General features: G+C 42.9%; 1 protein-coding gene across 3 annotated transcripts; it reads right to left on the bottom strand.

The window, feature by feature from the left end:
* Positions 1 to 1,420: 1,420 nt before the first annotated feature.
* xrcc2 (X-ray repair complementing defective repair in Chinese hamster cells 2) lies at positions 1,421 to 25,618 on the bottom strand. 3 transcript variants are annotated; one of them, XM_068015024.1, is made up of 4 exons: positions 25,569 to 25,618; positions 19,962 to 20,043; positions 12,361 to 12,423; positions 1,421 to 3,031 (listed from the first exon to the last, which is right to left on the bottom strand). In XM_068015024.1, exon 4 carries the CDS (start codon positions 2,982 to 2,984, stop codon positions 2,301 to 2,303), a length of 684 nt encoding a protein of 227 aa, XP_067871125.1. In that variant the 5' UTR covers positions 2,985 to 3,031; positions 12,361 to 12,423; positions 19,962 to 20,043; positions 25,569 to 25,618; the 3' UTR covers positions 1,421 to 2,300. The 3 variants fall into 3 exon arrangements, with proteins under 3 accessions (XP_067871125.1, XP_067871124.1, XP_067871123.1); XM_068015023.1 differs by lacking the exon at positions 12,361 to 12,423; XM_068015022.1 differs by lacking the exon at positions 12,361 to 12,423 and having other exon boundaries at positions 25,486 to 25,603.
* Between the last annotated feature and the right edge of the window lie 642 nt (positions 25,619 to 26,260).

Raw genomic sequence — 26,260 nt, 5'->3', positions numbered from 1 at the left:
GACACTTTAGGAAAGAGGCGAGGGTCCATGAGAGGGTGCAGAGAAGATTTACCAGAATGGTTCAAGGATGGGGGATTTTAGTTACAAGGTTAGGTTGGAAAACCTGGGGTTGTCTTCCCTGGAGCAAAGGAGATTGAGGGGAGATTTGAGAGAGATGTATAAGATTATGACAGGCTTAGGTAAGTTAGACAAGGAAAAACTGTTCACATTAACTGATGGTACAAGGACTAGGGGACACAGATTGAAGGTTTTCAGCAAGAGATACAGGGGAAATGTGAGGAAGAACTTTTTTTTTTTAATACAGCGAGTGGTCATGACCAGGAACTCGCTGCCCATGAGTGTGGTGGAAGCAGAGACAATTGACAATTTCAAAAGGAAATTGGATGGGCACTTGAAGGAAATAAACTTGCAGGGCTACGGGGGTTGCGTGGGGGTGGGAGAGAGTGGGACAGACTGGAATGCTCCGTGGAGAGCCAGCACAGACTTGATGGGCCAACTGGCCTCCTTCTATGCCATAAATGACTCCATGAATCTAGTTAAAGCTTAAATATAATTCCTGTATAGGGTTTCTGTTGTAACTTTTGTGGAAACCCTTGAGAAACACCATAAATCTGCAAGGTTTCCACAAAAGTTGCACCCAGCAATCGGAGAATTCCGTGAAAATTCTACTTTTCAAATGTTTAATACTTATTTTGGGGAAGCCCAAGAGGGGGAAAAAAAAAAAACAGAGGCCAGCCTGGCACAGAAATTTGCTTCAGAGCCATCTGATTGCACAATAAATTGTGACAAGTTTACAGAGGCAAAACCCATTGATAAATGTGGGAAGATTAATTTATATGAAAAAGTGTGATAACTGGAAGTCGAGTGGCACAGACAGGTAATGCACATAGATGCAAGATTTTTAATATATTATAGATAGATTATACTGTTAAGTGTCACATTGAATATATATAGAATTATTTTTAAAAGTCAAACTTTGAAGCTTACTTTTCAAACCAAAGGATAAGGATACTTTTCGGACATCAATATTTAAAATCTCTAGCCATCATCCCATACTAACATTATTACTTATAATTTTACCCTTCATAAACAAATTGCAGATTTTTTTCAAGCATTGCTGCTTTTTGAAAACAAGAGATTTTGAGTCAATTTTTTTATGAAAGGGATTTAAACATTTCATGACCTACACTTTTCAACCCTACAGTCTTTGCCAAATAGATGATGTACCCACAAAAATATGATCTCTTAGAGAACATTAGGGCTCTGGGGAAAAAGTGGGAGATTGGGATGAATTGGATAGCTCTTACAAACTTTCAAAGAGCCGGCACCGACATGATGGGTTGACTGGGCTCCTTCTGTGCTGTATGATTCTATGAACAAAGATTATCTACTATCTTGATCCTCATGACTCTTTGCAGCATTTTTGAAGATAAGAACAGTTTTAAAAATTTATTATTTTCAACATAAAACATTTTTCTTGCATTTATTCCTGCCTGCACATTAAGATTTAGCAAGTATAAATATTAGAACTTTTCTTTAGGTTTTTTCCCCTGATACGGTATAGATCTGTGCCCTGTAATTTTGCACTGTTTAAGCATAACACTGGTCATTTTCAAGCATTATAAACAGAATTCAGCATACATCTGATAAACCCCCTTCTTACCATTTCCAATTAGAAATGAAACAGGACAGAAAAGGTTCAGCAAATGAAAAGGATGGGTTGCATTAAAGAGATTTGTGGCTGAATACTTTTTAAATTTAAGCAATTCATACGAAACTGCCTCAAGAACAGATTATAAATATATATAGAAACTGAAAACTATTTAATCTTTCAATTAGAATGATTAAAATATTAATTTAATAGGACCAATCTGATCTCCACCACAAGAAAATACTCAAGTATTTCTGGTATTTTGTTTCAGACAGGAGTATACATTAAGAGCATGTCCTGGACTCGCCTACATGCACAAAGAGCATATACATCCAAAAAGGAGCTTTCAAGGAGATGTTTGAATTAGCCCCTGTCCCCTGCAGATCAGGCCAAAACCAGTTGGAGAATTCCCACTGAAAATAATAGAAATCATCCACAATCTGCACATTAAGAGGGCTAAACCTTCAAATGACCTTGTTTACAGTCAAATTACAATTAAAGGGTTAATCTAGATTTGCCCACCAGGAAAGCAATGAAGAGACTTCAGTTAACCAGAACAATTAAGCAGTAGTAAAATAAAAAGGCATTTTCTCATGTGTAGGATCATGGGTGTCTCCATGGTCCTTGTTTAGAAATGAGCGCTGAAGGGTTAAAGAAATTGGACCCCACCATCTGTAATAATAAAAGAGCACCTGGTCGCAATACTGTTTTTTGGGTGAAGAGAAACAATAGCAAATTCTTGCTTATTGTCCCTCATGCTGCTCTTTGAGAAAATAAACCTATGCTTGACCAGCTTTTGCCACGATTTACAGAGATACGGTTTATATTCTGCAACCGCAACGAGTGGAGGTTGCCAGGCTGCAGCAGCTCCATCTGGCCTAGCTGTCTCAGGCCCTGGGCCACTCATGAGGGCTTGCGTGGTTGCAAGTAACACCAGTCGGTATTCGTTCTGGAGCCTCTCCAGACACTCAACGCAGCACCTGAGATTAGCTTCCTGTTGGCTGAAGCTCTCCCCACCATTGCGTCTGTCAATCCAATAGAAAGCAGACATGCTGTCCACGATAAGCAGGCAAAGAGCAGGGTGGCTGCAAACCATGCTTTCCAGTGAGTGGAGCAGGAGCAGCAGCTGGGTACTGCTGCAGCAGTGAACGAGAAACAGACGACCCAGGCACTGTTTAACTGATTCCTCTGTGCTCTGTGCCAAGCGATGCTCTAGGATGGTGACCAGGCGAAGCATGTCAAAATGACAGTCTGTGTCGATGAAAAGAACCTCAACCTGGAGACCTCCCATTGATTCTGGGAGGACGCAAGATGCCACTAGGTGATAAAGCATTTCTGTCTTGCCTGCTCCCTCTGGACCGTGGAACTCAACAGTATCTCCTGTAAATGCACAGAAGCAAAAGTCAGCATCAAACTGCAAAAAGCACAAAAGGAGTATTTTTTAAAAACTTAATTCCCAGACAAGCAACATTTGCCCTAGTTGACAGATTTCACAGTAATTACTCCAAAATCTATGCATTAAGAAAAATCAAAGTGGAATCATTTTGAAATGTTCATGCATTTATTTAAATGCTGTAATTAGAACAATTACTGGCAGCTATAATCACATATGAAGTACAGTTTAATTTTTCAAAGTACAACAGTACAAAGGCTCTTAACATTTTCAGACTACCGTTCATTTAGCAACATACAATTGACTAATGTGGTTAACGTTTGCTCAAGTCTGTAGCATTCCTAATGGCTCAGCTGGTTAAGACACCTGATTCACAAAGGCAGAGGCAGGACCCAGCTTTGATCGCTAGTCTATAATGAGGTAGCTGAATGCAACTGAGGCCATGGTACAGGCACTACAACTGACCTGGGCCCTGAGGCCAGGATTGATCGGCTTCCTGCTCCAGTAATCTCCACTGGAAGAGCATGTGTAACGATATTGGGCGAGGATTAGACCAGGCTTGGTTGTGATGTTCTCGGTGTCATGCCGATGCTTGCATGTGAAGTATGCCACATGGTGAAAATACTGGTGGATGCCCTGCATCCATGGAACAATACCCCAGTAAGGAGTCAACAACTTCAGGGGCAGAAGTACACAAAAAAATTCTTTCAAATCTGCACTCCCTCCCCCCGACAGCGAAATGGTTTAAAAGTTTAAAAAATAAGTGCTTGTGTTACATTTGCTTCATATAGCTGCTACTTTAACCTGCACCAGTATATTAATCTCCGATTTAAAAAAACTAGCTGGCAAGATTTCAAACAAAATAGTAATAGCATGGACAACTGATTAGTCTTTTAAATTAGCTAGGGGGTTTCATAATGCAAAGCTCCCTCCTCACAAACTCACAAAGGGAGAAACTGTGTTATTTGCATCAACACACATTCAACATGATCCAATCAGGCAACTGCGAACACAGGTAATCAGGAGAAACTCTACGTGCGTGGGCCTGAGAAGACATTTGCAGGTTACCATGGGAACAAGCCCCTGCTTTGCAGTGCAGCAGAAAACCGTATCAGATGAAGCTCCCCATTAACTCCCAGCTTGGGTTGCCAAGCATATCAGGTCTTTGGACCAGTCAAAGCCAAATGCAAATTTAGGGTAGACAAAAAAAAACGCATATAAATAGCACCTTTCGTGACCTCAAGATGTTCCAAAGAGCTTTGCAGTCAATGAAATATTTTTGAAGTACAGTCACTGTTGTGGTGTTCAGAAACAAGACATCCAATTTTCACATAGCAAGTTCCCATAAACAGCAATGAGATAAGTGACCAGATTGTGGCCTAGGAATTCAATCACACTGCACCCTTTTTACAGGCACCCAAAGGTCTCATGTGGCTTGTGTTGTGTGTGCATTCATTCCATGCTAGAAATGTACTATTGGTATTGGTCTCCAATTTAGATGACCTTTCATCACCCTGAAACGTTAACTCCGTCTCTCTCTCTCTCTCCACAGATGCTTCCAGACCTGCTGAGTATTTCCAGCATTTTCTGTCTTTATTTCTGATTTCCAGCATTCGCTGCACTTTTTGCTCTTGAAGATGTCCAGGGTGCTTGGTAGAAGCATGTAAACCATTCATAATCATATTCAAATAGAGATTCTAAGCTTGTTGTAGGATTCTTTTGTGAATTGGGCTACCACAGGGCCTGACGCGCCATATGATATACTTGTTCAGCAAATCACGGTGCTAACAGGCATCAAGGAACCTGCTCAGTGCTACTGAAAAGAATCATCTACATGCATATAATAAAAGCAAAATGGCAGATGCTGGAAATCTGAAATAAAATCAGAAAGTGCTGGAAATAGCCAGCAGGTCTGGCAGCATCTGTGAAGAGAGAAGCAGAGTTAACGTTTCAGGTCTGTGACCTTTCATCGGAACTGGCAAAGGTTAGAAATGAAATAGGCTTTGAGCAAGTGAAAGGGGGAGTGGGAAAAGAAGAACCAAAGAGGAGGTGTGTCATAGGGCAGAAGGCAAGAGAAATTAAATGACAAAGATGTCACAGAACAAAGGCAAACAGACTGCTAACAATTGTATGAAAAGACATGACATTTGTCCAGAGGCGAGCGTCAATAGCAGAATAACGGTTCAAGAAGGTGGCTCACTACCACCTTCTCAAGAGCAATTAGGGAAAGGCAACAAATGCTCGCCTTGCCAGCAATGCTCATATCCCAGGAACGAATATTAAAAATCCCATCATAAGCTACTAACATCATATGAAAGTAGGATTTGCTGATTTGTTCTTTTAGGCTGCTAGTTAACTTCTGTGAGTTTTTGGACTTATTTTCTGCCTTCTAAAACTGAATTGTGAAAACAAGTTTTTGATGGGGCTGGGTTGCTTTTGTCTACATTCAAAACAAGTTTATTACCTTTATGATTGGTCTGCTTGGGATGCCTTTGGGGCAGGAAGATGAGGGGAGCAGTCAAGCAGAGACCAAGAGCAGCTGGGAGAAGAGGGAGGTGGAGGGCACTGTTCAGGAAGCCTGCAGAGGGCACTTTTAGTTGAATTTCAACGAGGAGCAATGTCTCAGGCGCCTTCCGTTACCTTTGCCAAGGAAACTATCACCGACATATGTCACCTGCTGCAGCCACATCTGAAACCTCAAACTGGGATATGGACAGCACTGCTTGTGGCCATCAAGGTCACAATGGGCCTTAACATTTATAGGACAAGTTCCTTCCAGGCTGCAACAGAAGACATCAGTGACATCTCCCAGCTTGCTGTGCACCACTGTATCAAGGAAGTCACAGAGGTTTGAAGAACACTTACATCTCCTTTCCAATGAACAGAGCAAAGCAGCACAAATTCGCAAGCGGCTTCGCCTGCATTGCACGCTTCCCCTGGGTGCAAGGTGCCATAGACTGCACACACTTTTTTCTTCCCCATCGGCATCCTGGCATCTTTCTGAAGAGAAAATGATTCCACTCCCTCAATGTCTCAGTTTCTTTGCAACCACAGGCAGCGCATCTTTTTAAAAAATTTATTCTTTCACGGGATGTGGGGATCGCTGGCTAGGCCAACATTTATTGGCCATCCCTAATTTCCCTCGAGAATGGGGGGTGAGCTGCCTTCTTGAACCGCTGCAGTCCATGTGGTGTAGGTACATTCATAGTGCTGTTAGGAAGGGAGTTCCAGGATCTTGACCCAGTGACAGAGAAGGAATGGCGAAATAGTTCCAAGTCAGGATGGTGTGTGGCTTAGAGGAGAACTTGCAGGTGGTGGTGTTCCCATGCATCTGCTGCCCTTGTCCTTCTAGGCAGTAGAGGTCATGGGTTTGGAAGGTGCTGTTGAAGGAGTCTTGATGAGTTGTTGTAGTGCATCTTGTAGATGGCACACACTGCTGCCACTGTACATCAGTGGTGTAGAAATTGAATGTTGAAAGTGTGAATGGCATGCCAATCAAGTGGGCTGCTTTGTCCTCGATGGCGTTGAGCTTCCTGAATGTTGTTGGAGTTGCACCCATCCAGGCAAGTGGAGAGTATTCCATCACACTCCTGACTTGTGCTTTGTAGATGATCGACAGGCTTTGGGGAGTCAGGAGGTGAGTTACTCGCCACAGAATTCCCAGCCTCTGACCTGCTCTTGTAGCCACCATACTTATATGGCTGATCGAGTTCAATTTCTGGTCAATGGTAACACCCAAGATGTTGATAGTGGGGGATTCAAAAATGGTAATGCCATTGTCAAGGGGAGATGTTTAGATTCTCTCTTGTTGGAGATGGTTGTTGCCTGGCACGTGTGGCATGAATGTAACTTACAGGTCTGTGCCCTGTTTCCTGGCAGCAGTAGCGATTCAGTCATCCTGTGCCAGTTCTGCACCACAGTTATTCTTAGCAGTCCGTCAGCTGGGCACCCAAACTGGGCACAGTTACAGAAGTGGCCTAATAGGAGAGCCAAGTTGCCACCAGAAATATTGAGCAGACTGTCAGTGTGCTCAAGCTATGCTCCGTCTGCACGGACCATTCAGGAGGAGCTTTACACTACTGCCAAGACCATGCATCCAGATTTCTGATCATCTGCTGGATGCTCTGGAATAACGAGTGTCCAACCTTTGCCACAAAGCTGGCTAGCAACTCGTGTAGCAGAATGAATGGCAGCATAAAGAGGAGCAGCAGCAACATCAACTACCAGTGGCCCTAGCTGCAGCAGCTAGTAGACAACATCACACCAAAAAGCACTTCTTGTAAACCATCCCTCTCATCTTCAATACACCAACAATTCTCATCACCACAGTCCTTCCTATCACTATCCCAGAGTTGAGCCTTATGGAAAAACAAAATACTGAGAGTGCTGGAAATCTGAAATAGAAACACAAAGTGCTGGAAATACTCAACAGGTCTGGCAGCATCTGTGAAGAGAGAAACAGAGATAACGTTTCAGGTCTGTGACCTTTCATCAGAACTAGCAAAGGTTAGAAATGTAATAAACTTTGAGCAACAGCAAAGGGGGAGTGGGGGAAGAAGAACAAAAGGGAAGGTGTGAGATAAAGCAGAGGGCAGAAGAGATTAAATGACAAAGATATCATGGACCAATGGCAAAGGGAGTGCTAATAGTTGTATTAAAAGAAAAAGCTGTAGTCCAGCGAGAGTTGTCATGAACATGGGCTATGCTGAATGATGATTTTTTTTAATCCATCAGTGGGAAACCTGAATTAAACTTTAAAAAAACAAACAGGAGACAAAGAACTGATAAAAGGTTATGGCAGGAAGGTAAAATTTGCATCTAAATACCCTATATACCAATGTATCGAGGTGGAGACGTAGGTCCAGGAGATCTCCAACCAGAAAAATGCCTTGAGAATTTTGAATGGGCTACCTGCCTTGTCTTCATTAACAAGACGTTAAAGGCAATCTTGGAACATTAACACTGGTGGAGACGGACCACTCAAAGGGTAACATTGAAACAATGGGACCTGAGAGAGATTAGAATTCTTAGACCTGATCTAATTATGTTGCAAAAGAGAGAATACACTAGGCCATCATGTGACAGACTCTCAATTTGTGTGAAACTAGTTGCCCCTTCTCTATATGGATGGACAAGCACTCGAGGTTGACTAGTGAAGGACTCAAGTGGAGGGGGGGGGGCGGGGGGGAGGCTCTCCCTCTCTCCAAGCGACCTTGCAAACTCAAACTCAGCCTGCTGGCTGCAAACATCCAAGCCAATCAATATTGCAGAGACCCCGAGAATAAAACTATCTGCATCACTGCCTCCAAGAAAACCCTGAACCAGCTGGCCACCTCTACCAGCCAGAAACTTCAGGATCACAGAGTTCAGCCGGAAGACAACTGAATTACCAGACTTCACACACTGTATATTCTTTTTTTATTGTTCCGGACTCTAATCCAACCAATCTATTCTTCTTCACTCTATAACCTATTTGTGTGTGCGTGTGTTTGTGTGAAAGTTTTAGTTTAGTTTATTATTTTACTTAGATCGGGTTTTGGTTAAGCACAATAAACTAACCTCTTCCTTGTTTAAACTCAAAAAAACCTGTCCGATTGGTTCTTTTATGATCATAGCACATAAAGGGTTAAACACTCACCAAATTGGTAAGCAGATCCACTGTTCAAAAGAAATAAAAGTGTTGCGCTCAAACAAAGAGAGGGACAACAGGGGAGCCTTTCAACCCCTCCTCACTTGATCGGAACAGTGTTAATGGCAGAATAACGAACACCTCTGTTCAAAAGCAGGTGATAGGTAAATTGGCCATTGTAAATTGCCCCTAGTGTAGGTAGGTGGTAGGGAATATGGGATTACTGTAGGGTTAGTATAAATGGGTGGTTGTTGGTCGGCACAAACTCGGTGGGCCGAAGGGCCTGTTTCAGTGCTGTTGTGCTTAACCAAAACCCGATCTAAGTAAAATAATAACTAAACTAAAACTTTCACACAAACACACACACACACACAAATAAAAATAAAATAAAAATAAAAGCAAAAACCAGAAAAATAAGTTTAAGACAGGCCCATGGTTAAAAAATTAAATTAAATTAAATAAGGCAGTCATGCTCTGAAATTGTTGAACTCAATGTTGAGTCCTGAAGGCTGTACTGTGCCTCATGGGAAGATGAGGTGCTGTCCCTCGAACTTTTCTTCCCTCCTCCAACTTTTCACTCGCACAAAGCCTATTTCATTTGTAATTTTTGCCAGTATTGATGAAAGGTCACAGACCCGAAAAGGTAACTCTGTTTCTCTCTCCACAGATGCTGCCTGACGTGCTGAGTATTTCCAGCACTTTGTTTTTATTCTAGCCGTATGGATCATGTTTTCACTTCACTACAAAATAAAAACCAACACTAAATCCAGAACAAAAATCAATTTTTTTTCAAACTGAACTCCATCTGTGCAAATATTTAACTGGAATAATTAAGAATCACTCTTGCACAACCCCTTAGTGCTCGTCATCTGGGCTTGTTTACCTATCCAAGAAAGCATTTCCCCAGTGGCTACATCTTGTGCGGTGGAAGACCGAGCTTCCACTGAGGACACTTTGTGGTAGGTGACCACAAGTAGCTCTGGGCTTCGAGGGCCCAGCTATAGGCTGCAACATCTCAGCAAGGACCGGGACAGTCTGGTCCAGCTGGCTGTATGGCACTAACAAGGGCATCGGTAAAGTGGGTGGCAGGGAAACAGGCATGCCGTCATCCTGACAGTGTTGAGGTTGAAGGTGTGTGGGGAGAGTAATTATGGTGAGAGGTAGGATTTTTACATCGACAACTCTACGGAGGACATTGGAGTCATAAACTGGAAGCTAAGCTCTGCATTGACCAGCTCTGTCACCTCTTCCCACTTGAAGTGGAGGTGCTGGCTGGAGAACTTTCTATTTTCAGGGGGCATCAACATCACTTCCCACCTGTCCACAACTAAGGTATCCAAAGCAGAATAAGAGAATCTTGTGGGAGTGGGAGAGAGGGCTCAATTTACATCTCTTGCAGTCAATTTCCTCCTTCTGAAGCATCCCACTCATCAGCAACCGGAGTGCACCTCTCCTTTGAGAGGTGCAGACTGATTTTAAGTGGCTTCACAAATGGCCAATTCCCCACTGTGCCTCCCCAGCCCCACCCTATCCCTAACTAGCATGCAGCCAGCAAGTAGCACTGGCTGCAAACCTCTCTCAGTATGATGAGCACCAATTTCAAATGCTCCCTGTTCCCACATGAACTGGCAGGTGCAGTGCACCCTGCATCGTATGTGCCACTTTTCTTCGCCCATCTATTTTAGTAATGTTGATTGAAGGATAAATATTGGCCAGGTCACTGAGAGAACTCCCCTGCTCTTTGAATAATGCCATAGGGTCTTTTATATACTGCTTTATCATGTCCTCAGGAGGCCCAACGCGCTTTTCAATAAATTCCTTTTTGTTGTGCAGTCAATTTTACATAGGGAAATGCAACAGCTAATTTGTATACAGCAAGGACCAGATAGATAAACAGCAAATTATGATGACCACATAATGAAAAAATTGAAGAAGTTGCCTACTCTCCCCAACAGAGAGCTGATTTCAACTTGCATTGTCCTTGTTTCTAGGTAAGCAAATCACTCACCAAAACAAAACATGGGGGGAGAAAATGTATGCAAGCCAAGCTTTATTTTCTTAACAGCAATGAAACTACTCTCTGCTTTCTATGGCTTAGCCAATTTCATATCCACCCTGCTACTGCCAGTTTATTCCTATGGGCTTCAACTGTGCTACTTCTGATAAAACTACCCTGGTCATATGTGCAGAAATTTCACCAGGGGGCAGAAAGTAGCAGCAAAGACAAGGTTGCCACCCCGGTTCAATGCAAGTGCTTGCACTCTTACCAAATTTACAATGGAAGCAGTTTACTGGCACCACCATGGTTTCTCGAACATTTTTAATAATGCATTTTTTTTAAAGCGGCATTTGCCAAGATACCAGATGTGCAGCAACTGACAAAATTGAAAAACATTCATCAACTCTTTCTTACTTATCCTGTTTCATAATGTGAGAGAGGAGCCAGCAAATGATCTTTTTTTAAAAAAAGGTTCGTGACAAGCAGGAGGCAATCAGTCTGGCGCTGCACATATGTCACCACTACTGACAAGATCATCATCACCCCAGTTGTTTTATAGTTCACTGGGGAAAAATAAATAAAGTCAAACTCATCTCTCTGCCATCAATCTTTGGAAACCCACTGGTGTGTTGGATTTTGTGGAGATGTGTTATTATAGTGGCAAACAAGAGCTGAATTATGTGTTGATTCAGCTTTCATTCAATAATATAAGTGAGGTATTGGACAGCAGCAACAGAATAAATTAAGGCAGAAAGAAAATATTTCTGAATAAACTCCAGGCATTGGATGATGTAGCGAGTCAAGACACAGTTTTGAATTCACACTGAACCGAGGAGATAAAACTACTGTCAACTCTCTGTAGGGATCTCGCACAAAGTGAGATTCAGCCAGCTCAGTCCAACTGCCATTAATCAGATGTCCAGGGAACAAAACTGCCCATAACTCAACACAGAAAAGCCATAAAGGACAGCTGGTGTGAGAAGAGGAGATATCATAATGGCAAGAGGTGCATTTGAGAGGGTGGCCTTCAATGTTGGGATAATATCCAATTTTATTTATCCTGCTTTTAACCCTATGACCTTGGAGCACCTAATGTACATAAAGGGTTCAAAATAGTAGAACCATAGAAAAATTACAGCACAGGAGGCCATTCAGCCCATCGTGTCTGCGCCAGCCCAAAATACTAACCACTCAGTCTAATCCCACCTTCCAGCACGTGGTCCATTGCCTTGCAGGTTACAGCACCTCAGGTGCATGTCCAGGTACCTTTTAAATGACTTGAAGGTTCTGCCTCCCCTACTGCTCCTGGCAGTGAATTACCGACACCCACCACCCTCTAATGTCCCCTCTGATCCTTCCACCAGTCGCCTTAAATCTGTGCCCCCTGGTAACTGACCTCTCCGCTAGGGGAAACAGATGTTTCCTGCCTACTTTATCTAGGCCCCTCATAATCTTGTACACCTCAAATAAGTCACCCCTCAGCCTCCTCTGTTCTAAAGGAAAACAACCCTAGCCAATCTAATCTTTCCTCATAGTTGAAACTTTCAAGCCCTGACAATATTCTTGTAAATCCCCTCTGTACTCTCTCCAGAGCTATTATGTTTTTTCTGTAATGTGGTCACCAGAACTGTACACAATACTCCAGCTGTGGCCTAACCAGCATTTTATACAGTTCCAGCATTACATACCTGCTTTTGTATTCTGTAACAGAAACAAGAAATGCTGGAATCACTCAGCAGGTCTGGCAGCATCTGTGGAAAGAGAAGCAGAGTTAACGTTTCGGGTTAGTGACCCTTCTTCGGAACTGACAAATATTAGAAAAGTCACAGATTATAAACAAGTGAGGTGGGGGTGGGGCAAGAGATAACAAAGGAGAAGGTGCAGATTGGACCAGGCCACATAGCTGACCAAAAGGTCACGGAGCAAAGGCAAACAATATGTTAATAGTATTCACACCTAATCTGTACTAATGCTTTGTCTTTCAACACACCATTAACATATTGTTTGCCTTTGCTCCGTGACCTTTTGGTCAGCTATGTGGCCTGGTCCAATCTGCACCTTCTCCTTTGTTATCTCTTGCCCCACCCCCACCTCACTTGTTTATAATCTGTGACTTTTCTAATATTTGTCAGTTCCGAAGAAGGGTCACTGACCCGAAACGTTAACTCTGCTTCTCTTTCCACAGATGCTGCCAGACCTGCTGAGTGATTCCAGCATTTCTTGTTTCTGTTTCAGATTTCCAGCATCCGCAGTATTTTGCTTTTATTTTTGTATTCTATACCTTGGCCAATAAAGGAAAGCATTCTTTATGCCTGCTTGACCACTCTATCCACCTACCCTGCCACCTTCAGGGAGCTGTGGACATGCACTCCAAGGTCTCTCACTTCTTCTACCCCTCTCAATATCCACCCGTTTATTGTGTATTCCCTCGCTTTATTTGCCCTCCCCAAATGCATTACCTCACACTTCTCTGGACTGAATTCTATTTGCCACTTTTCCACCCACTCAACCAAATCATTGATATCATTCTGGAGTCTACAGCTATCCTCTTCACTATCAATTACATGGCCAATTTTTCTATAATCAGCAAATTTTCCAATCATGCCTCCCACATTGAAGTCCAAATCATTAACATATAACACAAACAGCATGGGTCCCAACACTGAGCCCTGTGGAACGCCACTGGAAACCGCTTTCCATTCGTAGAAACATCTATCGACTACTACCCTTTGGTTCCTGTCACTAAGCCAATTTTGGATCCAAACTGCCACATTCCCCTGCATTCCATGGGCTTTCATTTTATTGACCAGTCTGCCATGCGGGACCTTGTCAAATGCCTTATCAAAGTCCATGCAGTACTTTAAAGGTTTCTGATTGCAATGCAAAACAAGCTATTTGAACCTTGTACAGATCATTGATGGGCTACATGTGGAACTCTGCAGTTTTGGGTATCCTACTTTCAATAGTACATACACAATCTGGAGAACTTTGACAAGATCAATTCTGGGATTGGGGATTCTGAGAAAGAAGAGTGATGAGGGTAAAATTTATTTCCATTGGAAAAGTGTACTAGGGTGGGGATGGGGGGGGCAGTGTTGAACACAATCCAGGGACCTCAGAGAGATCACTGCATCCCTGCAGAGCCCTTAGCTCTGGAATTCCCTGCTAAACTTCTCCCCCTCTTTCCTTTAAGATGCTCCCTGTAAAGCTACCTCATTGACGAAGCTTTTGGTCACCTGACCTAATATCTTGATGTGGCTCAGTATTAAATTTTGTTTAATAATTGTTCCTATGACGCAACTTTGTTATGTACTGACACTATATAAATGCAAGTTGTTGTTGCTGCACGAAGAAACAAGCCAAAAATCTTTCAAAATAAAACTGAGATGAATGAAAGCACATTGTAGTTTTCTGATTTTCCTATTTTTTTTTCCACAGTTAGCTGGTGTTTGAACAGTACCCCAAATGTAATCAGTGAGAATGAACAAGGGTCCTCAAATAAGACTCCAATTCATCAGAAGACTTAAAGAGTTCATGTTTTTTTTAATCCAAAGACCCAATCAGTCGCATAGTGGTAATAAGACGACTAGGAATCCAGAGGCCTCGTCCAATGCCCTGGGGACACAGGTTCAAATCCCATCATGGCAGCTGGTGGAATTTAAGTTCAATTAATGAATAAATGTAATTAATAAAAATCTGGAATTGAAAGCTAGTCTCAGTAATGGTGCCATGAAACTATCAAGGATTGTAGTAAGATCCCATCTGGTTCACAAACATCCTATAGGGGAGGAAATCTGCTGTCCTTACTGGTCTGGTCTACACATGACTCCAGACCCACAGCAATGTGGTTGACTCGTAACTGTCCTCTGAAAAGGCCTAACAAGCCAATCAGTTCACAGGCATTTAGGGATGGGCAACAAATGCTGAACTTGCCAGCGATTCCCACATGCCATAAAGAATAAAAATAATCTTATGATGGCAGCTGGTGGAATTTAAATTCAATCAATAAATCTGGAATAAAAGCTAGTTTCAGTAATGGTGACCATGAAACTACAGAATGGTCATAAAAATCCATCTGGTTCATGAATGTCTTTCTGGGAAAGAAATATGCTGTCGTTCCCTGGTCTGGCCTCGTGATTCCAATCCACAGCAATGTGGTTGACTCTTAAATGCCCAAGCAAACTACTCAGTTGTATTCAAGTGCTACAGAAAAGTGGAAAAAGAATAAAACTGGACAGGTCACCCAGCATCGACCTGGGCACTGGAAATGACTAATGCACACCCTGTCCATTCGATTCTGCAAAGTCCTCCTCACTGACATCTGGGGACCTCTGCCAAAGTTGGGAGAACTGGCCCACAGACTAGTCAAGCAATGGCCTGACATAGTCATACTCACTGAAACATACAATACAGCCAATGTCCCGGACACCACTATCACCATCCCTGGGTACGTCCTGTCCCACTGGCAGGACAGATTCACCAGAGATGGTGGCACAGTGGTATACAGTCAGGAGGGAGTGGCCCTGGGAGTCCTCATAAAGCCTCATGGCATCAGATCAAACATGGATAAGGAAACCTCCTGCTGATTATCAACTACAACCCTCTCTGAGCTGATGAATCAGTGTTCCTCCACGTTGAACACCACTTTGAAGAAGCACTGAAGGTGCCAAGGGCTCAGAATGAAATCTGGGTGGGAAACTCCAATGTCCATCATCAAGGGTGACTCAGTAGCACCAATATTGAGCTGGCCGAGTCCTGAAGAACATAGCTGCCAGACTGGGACTACAGCAGGTGGTGAGAGAACCAAGAGGGAAAAACCTACATGACCTCATGCTCACCAATCTACCTGTCGCAGATGCATTTGTTCATGACAATATTGGTCGGAGTGACTACCGCATAGTTCTTATGGAGACAAAGTCCTGTCTTCACACTGAGGATATCCTCCATCATGTTGTGTGGCACTACATCCATGCTAAATGGGATAGATTCAGAACAGATCTGGCAGCTCAAAACTGGGCATCCATGAGGCGCTGTGGGCCAATAGCAGCAGCAGAATTGTATTCAACGACAATCTGTAACCATTACCATCAAGCCAGGGGACCAACCCTGGTTCAATGAAAAGTGTAGGAGGTATGCCTCAAAATAAGGTGCCAACCTGGTGAAACCATAACACAGGACTACAAGCATGCGAAACAGTGGAAGCAGCATGCGTTAGAGCAAAGCGATCCCACAATCAACGAATTAGATCAAAACTCTGCAGTCCTGTCACATCAAGTCGTGAATGATGGTGGACAATTGATTAACTAATCGGAGGAAGCAGCTCCACAAATATCCCTATCCTGATGGGAGAGCCGAGTATGTCAGTGCAAAAGACAAGGCTGAAGCACTTGCAACCATCTTCAACCAGAAGTGCTGAGTGGATGGCCCATCTTGGCCTCCCCCTGTGGTCCCCAACATCACAGATGCCAGTCTTCAGCAATTTGTTTCACTCCACACGACATCAAGAAATGGCTGAAGGCACTGGATACAGCAAAGTCTATGGGCTCTGACAACATCCCAGCGAAAGCACTGAAGACTCCTACCTGAGCAGCAGAGCAGTTGGCGGCAAACCCGTGTCTCTGTGGCTGTGTCCCCGTGCACTGGGTTTGAAAAGTGAAAAAAAAACTAACAGTGACATCACAGGAAATCTGTAAGCTGATTGGTTGCTAAGTAATCAGCTGTTAGTGCCTGTAAATAGCTTAAAGAAATCAGAGAAAAATAGTTTTTTTTTTTAAAACCCTCAAACAGCTACCTTGTAAATGGTAAGTTTGGTACTGCTATGGTTTTAGTTAGTGTAATTTATCAGTAGTTACTAATTGGAAAGTGCTGTTTGGACTGAGCGCAAGGCTCTGAGTTGTGTGTGACGGATTTTAGTGACCGGGGGAAGGAAGTGCTCTTTGCAGACTTTTTCTTTTCTGCCTAAATGGTACAGGGGAAGAAGCTGACTGGCAAGTTATTCTACTTATTACACCAGCAATCAATTTTTTGTAAAGCTGAGTAATGGCAGGGCAGCTCAACCAAGTGGAAGGTGCCTCCTGTGGCATGTGGGAAGTCGTGGACGCACTATGTGTCCTTGACAAACACATGTGCAGGAAGTGTTACTGGCTGCAGAAGCTTGAGCTCCAGGTTTTGGAACTCGAGCAGTGGCTGGAGTCAGTGTAGCGCATCTGCGAGGCAGAAAACCACGTGGATAGCACGTTTCAGGAGGCAGTTCCCGGAGCTTAAGAGAGCACAGGCAGAGAGGGACTGGGTGGCTGCCAGACAGACAAGGTGGTCAGGGCAGGTAGTGCAGAAGTCCCCAGAGGGCATCCCACTTTCTAACCGGTATTCAGTTCTGAGTACCGATGGGAGAGAGGGTTCCTCTGGAGAGTACAACGAGAATCATGACCAGAGCACCATGGGTGGCTCAGCTGTGCAGGGAGGGAGGAGAAAAGACAAGAAAGCAATAGTGGTAGGGGATTCTATAGTTAGGAGAACAGATAGGCGTTTCTGTGGTCACAGACGTGCTTCCAGGATGGTATGTTGCCTCCCTGGTGCTAGGGTCATGGATATCACATTGGGACTGGTTCTAGGGAAGGTGGGACCTGTACAAGCTGGATGGTCTACCCCTGAACAGGATTGGGACAAATATCCTTGCAGGAAGGTTTGCTAGTGCTGTTGGGGATGGTTTAAACTAGCTTGGCAAGGGGATGGGAACCTGAGTGCAGTCTTAGATAGGACAATTTCAGGGCAGGGAACAAGAGGCAGAAAGCTACGAGTGACTCTGAAACAAAGGTTAAAAAGTGTGTAGCACAGGAATTTGGCAGTGTTAAAGGGTATTTATTTAAAATCAATGTTCATGACAAAATTAATATGCCTCATTCTTGGCAGGTGGGGGTCTGCATGACAAGATACAAAATAGGTTGGATGATGGTGGACAACTTGAAAACTCTGGACTTCAAGGGACAGATTTTGTTCTGGCGACGGGGTGCAAAGTTTGGGGTGCGGGGGGGGAAAACACCCCAGCTTGGCGCCCTATTGGACCCCAATGCTATTTAATGACAGGCAGGCAGGCAATTAACTGCCCATCAGAAGCGACGCTCTGTTGTCCTTTTAGGGATGAGCTCCAGCCTCCAGAGCTGCCAGCCAATCGGAAGGCTGGCAGCTATGCAGAGTAGAAGAGTGAAGACGACCCCTGGACAGGTGAGTGAAGTCGTGGTTGCCGAAGTTATTCAGGCAGGCCCGTTGCTCAGGCCATTCAGGCAGGCCCCAGCAATGGGGTGGGGAGGGGTATCAGTGAGAAGGTGGGGGGGGGGGGGTTCCAAGGTGTCTTCCCGGGGGAGGAGGGAGGCATCTGGTGGCCATGAATTGCTCCTAAAGGAGAAACTACCTCAATTCTACTAAGAGGCCTCCAGGCTTTACCTGGCGGCATCTTCATTCAGCAGCAGATGCTTCCATCTTCCATTAAATTGAGGTGGCCTCTTAATGACCTCAAAGGCCATCCTCAGCTGTCCCCACCTGGACTATATTAGGTGGCTTCGGGTAGGTGCCGGGCACTCCTTCTTCCCCCCCCCCCCCCCCCCCCCACCCACCTTCCCATGCAATTTTATGGGCACCTCTGCTTCCGCCCCATCCCTTGGGGGCCCATAAAATTCAGCCCTATGTCTCACAAATAGTTAGTTAAGATTTATCAGCAATATGAACAAAGCAGCTAAGTCCCAAATACATTTAATTTTGTCACTATCCCCAAAAAATAACATTCCAAAGTACTCCATGTCGAGGTTAATCCTGCAATGAGTATAACCATTTCCTCTCCTTGGCTCAAAATTAACCAGATAAGAGCTGTCAGATAATGTGCCAATAGCATCCAACCTCTTCCAAGTTACATTAATACTGCAGAATAGGACCCCAGAATGGTATCAAATGGCTGATAGACACAAGCCAAGTCTTTATTTAAAAGTTAACACAACATGGCAGTCCTGCCAATTGACATCACCGTCTTCTTCGCTGTTTTGAGGCTTCGAAGTGGAAATGTGACATTCTGTTGCTGATCCTTAGCTTTTGGCACTCATCCCCTCTCACTGCTTGAGGCAGGAACTGGGTGCCAAGGTTAACTAACAGAACATCACAGTTAGATTTCTCAGACTCAAGAACATAGAAAATGGTGCACTCCCAAGCTAAAGGCAAAGAAATGCAGTATCTGCAACACACTGCAAAAGCCCATCCATTTGTTGCTGTGTTGCATTACACCCAAGCTCCCCATCCCCTCCTTATGGAGAGAGTGCAGAGGCAAAGTGCAAAGAGAACTTAAATATGACAACGCAGAGTGCTTCCCAGTCATGGCCCATTCTAGAAACTGGCAATCAAGGCCACTGGTTTGCAGTTCTGATGGAAGGGCAGATGAAAATAAGGGTACGCAAAACTCAAAGTAATAAAAATTATCTAGTCATCACAGATTAGTGGCACCAATTTTAGGGACTGGTAGCATCTGTGTATACTATGAGCATGGCCACTTGTCATTTGATCCTTCACAAAACATGGACAGAGCTGTTGAATTTGATGCCTGAGATACTGTAACAATTCCCAGAGTCACAGAAACTGGAATAACATTTAACACAGTGCATGCAGTACTGAGGGAGTGCTGCACTGTCGGAGGTGCCATCTTTCGGATGAGACATAAAACCGAGGCTCAGTCTTCCTTCCCAAGTTTAAAAGATCCCATGACACTATTTTGAAGAACAGCAGGGGAATTATCCCCAGTATCCCTCAATCAACATCACAAAAAACATGAGCTGGTCATTATCAAATTGTTGTTTCTTCAGACCAGTCACTGACCTGAAACATTAACTCTGCTTCTCTCTCCACAGATGCTGCCAGACCTGCTGAGTATTTCCAGCATTTCTTGTGTTTATTTCAGATTTCCAGCATCCGCAGTATTTTGCTTTTATCAAATTGTTGTTCGTGGGTGCATTTCCTGTATTACAACAGCGACTAAACTTCAGAAAAAGTACTTCATTGGCTGCAAAGCACTTTGAGACTTCCAGTGTTCGTGAAAGGTGCTGTAAAAATGCACATTTTATTTCAACGTTTGACTTATTCAGTCGCCCTAAAGCAGTAGACCTGCTTTTAGGAGTTCAACAAAAAAAGGCCCGTTAGTTTTCATTGCAGTAGTGTCGTCCTGGAACATTCTTTTAAAACTAGGGAGAAATACATGGGATGAACTTGCAAACATGATTCCTCGCAGCAGTGTTTATGCTTTGTGAATTCTTACCGTGGTTTGGGAATCCTTTCTCAGTAAATAGCCGTGGTTCAAGATGTTTCAGAGAACTTCTTCCTTTGAGTCGAGCAAGCAGCTACCAAAATATCAAAATATGTATTTCAATAATGAAGTAAAATGCCTAATTACTTAGAATTTCACTTAAAACTGCATAAAGCTCTGTTGCAACAAGTCTTTTCCCTGCTCTTGATCACAGCTGCATAGAAAGGAGCTCGGCCAGAAACTTTGCTGGTCCCAAGTGCATATTGAGCTTCAACTATACCTCCCTGGGTGTCCAAAAATTGTGACTACTAATGGAGGATATGTCTCTTAAAATTATTACTCGCTGTGAGGTCTGTGGAGAAAGCTTTGATATGAACTTCTGGTTCTCCAGTACACATTTAAAAAAAATATTTTCTACCTGATTGGGTAGAGTCTTGCTGCTTTACTGTAGGAGTTATGACTTTTCAGTTGAACGACATTAGTTACTGACTCCTCAATCAAGAAACTCCTCAGTAGCCAATAAAAGATGTTCCTGAAACTGTCAGGCCTGTTTTGAGGGTGTGGTTCAATAACAACTTGCATTTATGTAGCACCTTTAATGTCGTAAAACATCCCAAGGTGCTTCACAGGAGCGTTATCAAACAAGATTTAACACCGAGCCACACAAGTAGATATTAGGCAAGGTGACCAAAGCGAGAGGTTTTAAAGGAGCATCTTACTGAGTAGAGAGAGGTCAATATCTGGAGAGGTTTAGGGAGGGAATTACAGAGCTTTGGGCCTTGATAGCTGAAGGTAAGGCCACCAATAACGGAGCAATGAAAATTGGGGAGGTGCATGAGGCCAGAATTGGAGGAGCGCAGAGATCTCAAAACATTGTAGGAGGTTACAGAGATAGGTAGGGCAAGGCCTGGAGGGATGAGGAAAAAAAAGGATGAGAAATTTTAAAATCGAGGGGTTACTGGACCAGGAATCAATGGATTCAGTGAGCTCAGGAGTGATGGGTTCAGTACTTTCAGCAAGGTTTTTTTTATCTTCCCTCCAACAGGAAGTTAATACTTTGAAATCTTTAAATGGGAAATATTGAGATGAAGTCAGGTCAGATGTAGCACTGGCCAGATAGAAAATAAATCTCCTGTTACTCTTCCCCAAAAATATGATTTAACCCAAAACTCAAAACAACAGTTGTGCACCCAATTGCATTATAAACTAGGTCAACATTGCAAACTCATTTTACCAGCCTAGCATAAAGCGAAACCAAATTTCCAGGATTGAAAGGAATTACGAAGTTAGATCTAAAGCTATAGAAGCAGAACTTCTACATTCAGAGAAAGAGCAAATCAACCTAACCTCATCGGATCCATTTCTTTTTACCACAAACTGTATTTATATTGCTCCTTTAATATAAAAACTCCCAAGGTGCTTCACAATGGAAGAAATTAGTGGAACGGATGCCAAGCTTGGAAGAGGAGATTAGGAGGGGTGACCAAAAGCTGGGCTTTGTGGAGGGATGTGCAAGAAGTAGGGCTGAACTAGTTGAAGAGCATCAATGATGGAAGGCCGTGGACAGGGGATGGGAAGGGAAGAAAGAAGGCTAGAGGATTAGAGAATCAAAGGCTATGGTGGGGGATATACAGCCGCAGGAATGGCAGCAATAGAATGAGGTCATGGTAGAAGGTGAAGGCCAGGATTTCAAGTTTAATGCACTGTGGCACAGGAAGCCAATGGAGGTGAGGGAGTACGGGGTGGGGGCACGGGTGGGGTGGGGTGCTGTTGCTCTATTCGGACCTTGCTCAGATAGAGTGGTGAATAAAACAAGCCTATCACTTCCTAATAAACAGATTCAGCTGTACATTTGTAATTGAATTCAGTTCATGCTGCTTACTTTCAAACATTAGTGCTGGCAATCCTTCAGGAGTGTTGGTTTGCTTTGTAGCAATTTTAAAAAACATTGGCTGGAATTTTACGCAACCCCAATGAGCCGGATGGTTGGCGGGTGGGTACTGTAAAATGGAGTGGGAGACTCCAAGAGGCTTTCTCGACCCGCTCCCGCCTCTGCTCCCCTTTACGTAGGGCGGGCGGGGGTGGTGGTGGTGTTTGGGGCGAAAAACAGCCCGCCCGCCCCAGGCCAATCAAGGCCCTTGTGGCCACTTAATGACCACTCAAGGGCCTTCGCCCACATGCATGCAGATCTTATGCGTGGCAAGCGGGCGTCCTGGAGCCCGATGGAGGGCCGCCCCCCACTACTCCAACCACCTCCAAAACCCAACAAGCGCCCCCTTCCCCCCAAACCACTACCCTTGCCTTGCCGGGACCCAACAAATTACCCGGCAAGGCAACCAAAACTTACCTGGACCCGTAAAACGCGGGTCGAATTCCCAGGCGAAGCGAAAGTTGGTGGCCGTCTCCCGTCCACCCAACTTGAAATTTATTTTATTTTGAGGAGCAATAGTTTCATAATTCTGTGATCATGAAAAATAAACAGCTAATGTGGATTCAGAAGGAGAAGGGCCTGCCTGACCAACTTCCTTAAAACCTATTTATGTCTCCAGTCTAATGAGGAACAGTGTTGGATCTGGTTCAGGGAAATAAAGTGGGGCAAGCAAAGTGTGTTATAGTAGGCGATCATCAAGCTAACAGTCAACGTAACTCAGATTCAAGTAATTATGGAAAAAGAGACCAGAAAATATTGAAAGTAAAAATGATCAACTGAGGAAGATCTAATTTCAGTGATTTAACAAGGGACATAGCACAGGCATAATGGAAAAGGCAATTGCAGGGGAAAGCAGTAACAGAGCAATGAAAGGCATTCAGAGAAGAAACAGATCTGATCCAAACTGGGCACATTCCTTTGCAAGGAAAAGGTAGAACATTCAACGCTAATACACCTTGGATGACAAAGGAAATTAAAGTTCAAATAAAACAAAAAAGGGAGGCTTTGACAAATTTTTGGAGCAAGAATCAGTTAATAACCAGGAAAATTAAGGAAAGTACAGGAGGGAATTGAAAAAGTTAATATGGGAGGCAAAGAAAGGTTATGAGAAAAGATTAGCAGGCAACATTAAATAAAATCCTAAAACATTTTATAAACAAAGTGCAAGCAGTTTACTAGGGAATGAGTTGGGCCTATTAAAAACCCAAAGGGAAATCTTCATGTAGAGGTAGAGGACATGGTAAAGTATTAAATGAGTACTTTGCATCTGTCTTCACAATAGATGTTGTTGTGAAGGTTACACTAATAAAGGAGAGGGAAGATATGGACAGGATAGTAATAAAGATTTACTGAAAAGATTCGCATTACTGAAAGTTGGTAAGTCATCTGGTCCAGATGAAAGTTACTCTAGGTTGCTGAAAGAAGCAAAGGTAGAAATTGTAGAGGCATTGGTCAATATCTTTCAACCTTCATTGGATACAGAAGTAGTGCTGGGGGACTGGAGGGTTGATAATGTTATACCACTATTCAAGAAAGGAAAGAGGGATAAACCAGGAAACAACAGGCCAGTCAGCCTAACCCTAGGTGGGGAAGTTATTGTCAACCATTACCAGGGACAAAAGAAACATTTGAAAAGGTATGGGTTAATCAAGAACAGCCAGCACGGATGTGTTTAAGGCAAATTGTGTCCAACTAACTTGATTGAAATCTTTGATGAGATACTAAAGTAGGTTGATCAAGGTAATGTGTAATCGATGTGTACTATGAACTTTGGGAAGGCATTCGATGAACTGCCACACGAGATGCTTATTAAGGAGATAGCAATCCATAAAATTGAGAAAGTAGTGGCATTGATACAGAATTGGCTCAGTGGTAGTAGATAGATGATTTTCAGATTGCAAGGGCGTTTGCAATGGTGTTCCTCAAGAGTCAGTTTTGGGTCTATTACTTTTAAAATTTTTATTAACGACCTAACTCAAGTGTCAGAAGTAGCATTATAGAGTTTGCACATGAAACAAAACTTGGCAACGTAGTAGATAATAATGAGGATAGTTGTAGATTTCAGGATGACAGACAAGGTGGTGAAACGGACAGAAGCATACTAAATGGTGTTCAAGCAGAGAAGTCTGAAGTGGTGCAATTTGGGAGGACTAATACGGAAAGACTGTATACTATAAATGGCATGATTTTGAAAAATGTAGTTGAGCTGAGTCCATATACACAAAACCTTAAAAGTGGCAGGGCGTTAAGGTGGTTATTAAAACATATGGGTTGAGTTTACAAATAAAGGCATGGAATGTAAAAGCAAAGAGATCATGTTAGAACTTTGCAAATCATTGGTTAGACCACAGCTGGAATATTGTAGACAATTCTGGGCATAACACTTTGGAAAGATGTAAAGGCCTTAGAAAAGGTACAGAGGAGGTTTATCATGATAACAGGATGAGTCACTCCAGTTATGAGGCAAAGTTAGCACTGTTCTCCTTGGAACAAAGAATGTTAAGATGTGATCTAATGGAGGTTTACAAGATAAGTGGTTTTGTTAAGAGTACATAGAGAAAGGCTATTCACTATGGCAAGTGGATTAATGACCAGAAACTACAGATTGCTAAAAACACTGGCAAAAGATCTAGAGGGGAGATGTGGAGAAATTATTTTCACTCAGGGACCCATCAGGATTCCAAATGCTCTACCTGAAAATATGGTGAAAGCTGATTCCATAAATATTTTTAAAAGGGTGCTGGTTGAGCAATTGTGGATGAGGAGTTTAATAGGGTTATAGGCATAAAGGGAGGAGGGGGTGTCACATCTCAGACTGAAAGCACACTTGAAGTCACAGATTTAAGTTTAACAAGCTTTTAATGGAGGCCCCTTCTTACTGCTACCACATGTGCTATCTGACCTGACAACAACGCCAGGTCAGGTGACTCCCCATAGTACAAAGAGTTCCTTTCAGTTTCTTTTCCAAGTCCAGTATAGTATCCAATACTCAGGCCCACACATACAATCAGCCGCCATGACATCCCTCCCTTATCAGGGGGTTGTGGGTCTAACCAAAAATGCTCTTTCAAAGATCCAGCACAAGCACAACTGGTTGAAGGGCCTCCTATTGTATGAATATAGTTCACTTGCAAGCAGTACCACACCATGATTAAATCTGACCAAGGCAAGATAAATACAATCACAGGTGAAATATACTGAGGTTCAGTCATAAATAGAAATATCCCATTTGAAAAATATATTTCACAAATGATGGACCAAAAAAATCTAAGTTAATTCAAAGAGAAAAATGTTGACAAAACTAAGAAAAATCAGTGAAAATGTGGGTGTAACCAATGTGATTGGTAAGAGACAGAACTAGATGGTGTTTTGTGTTGGCATCATGAAAAAGAAACAATTAAAAATCCAATTGTACATCCACCGTGTATCGTGAAAGTATTTAAAAATTACTGCATAAAATAGTTGTTGCTTAGATATGATAGGCGAGGGATCTATTGAAATGAAGATCCTGTGCTGTTGAGGACAGAATCCATGAAACCCAGAGACTAACTTCACTGAAATATCAGTTACAATCTCCAGCCCCCGCCATCATAACCACAATCTTACCTCCGTGCCCGACTCTCTCTGCCGAAAATCGCTGGTCATAATTGCAAGGTTTATTGTTAATAACAAAGTAAAGACAAGCAAACCTAGAGCATCTTCAAACCAGCAGCGGCCATCTTCTTTCACCTCTGACCCCACTTCCTCCTCCTCCTGGTTGCTAGGGCTACCCAAAACACTGCTGCACATTGTTTGTCTTTTCTTTAATGCTTTTTTCCATCAGATTTTTCAAGGCTGAGGTTTAATACATAGTATTACAATGATAAATAATAATAGATTGCACATCTATTATTTGTAATCTTGTGCCCTGAACAAATCAGTGATATAATAAAAAAAAATCTTGATCTTGAAATTGAAAACACTTTTTATTTCATTTAATTGCAACTTCGTCCCACTTTCTCCACCGGTGACTCTGTTGATTCACACAATTTCCTTCCCCCTCAAAAAAAACATGCCCAATAATGTATATAAATTGATCACAATACTTCTGATTCCAAAACTCCAAAACAATGATTTAAGAATTTTGACAAGATGGAAAAAAGAACATGTGTAAACAAACATACATTCCAACCTACCTAAAAATCTTGGAAAAACTGGCAAACAGTCTCGTACAACTCAAAGAAGAAAATGTACAGCACTCATAAATACATAAAGGTCTATATGACCGAAGTCACTGCATCTGTTTGCCAGTTTTTCCAAGATTTTTAGGTAGGTTGGAATGCATGTTTGTTTACACGTGTTCTTTTTTCCATCTTGTCAAAATTCTTAAATCAATGTGAAT

The sequence above is a fragment of the Heterodontus francisci genome, chromosome 2 (assembly GCF_036365525.1).
Source record: "Heterodontus francisci isolate sHetFra1 chromosome 2, sHetFra1.hap1, whole genome shotgun sequence".
Taxonomy (NCBI): domain Eukaryota; kingdom Metazoa; phylum Chordata; class Chondrichthyes; order Heterodontiformes; family Heterodontidae; genus Heterodontus; species Heterodontus francisci.
Note: the sequence above shows the minus strand (reverse complement) of the source record. Positions and strands in the feature narration are given on the sequence as shown.

Bases quoted from the DNA above. Each gene is read 5' to 3' on its own strand.
- xrcc2 (XM_068015022.1), bottom strand. From the start codon at position 25,524: ATGACCAGCGATTTTCGGCAGAGAGAGTCGGGCACGGAG. The intron at 20,044-25,485 runs GTAAGATTGTGG...ATATTTTGGTAG, and splicing joins AGAGAGAGTCGGGCACGGAG to CTGCTTGCTCGACTCAAAGG. The intron at 3,032-19,961 runs GTAAGAATTCAC...GTGCATTTACAG, and splicing joins GAAAGGATTCCCAAACCACG to GAGATACTGTTGAGTTCCAC.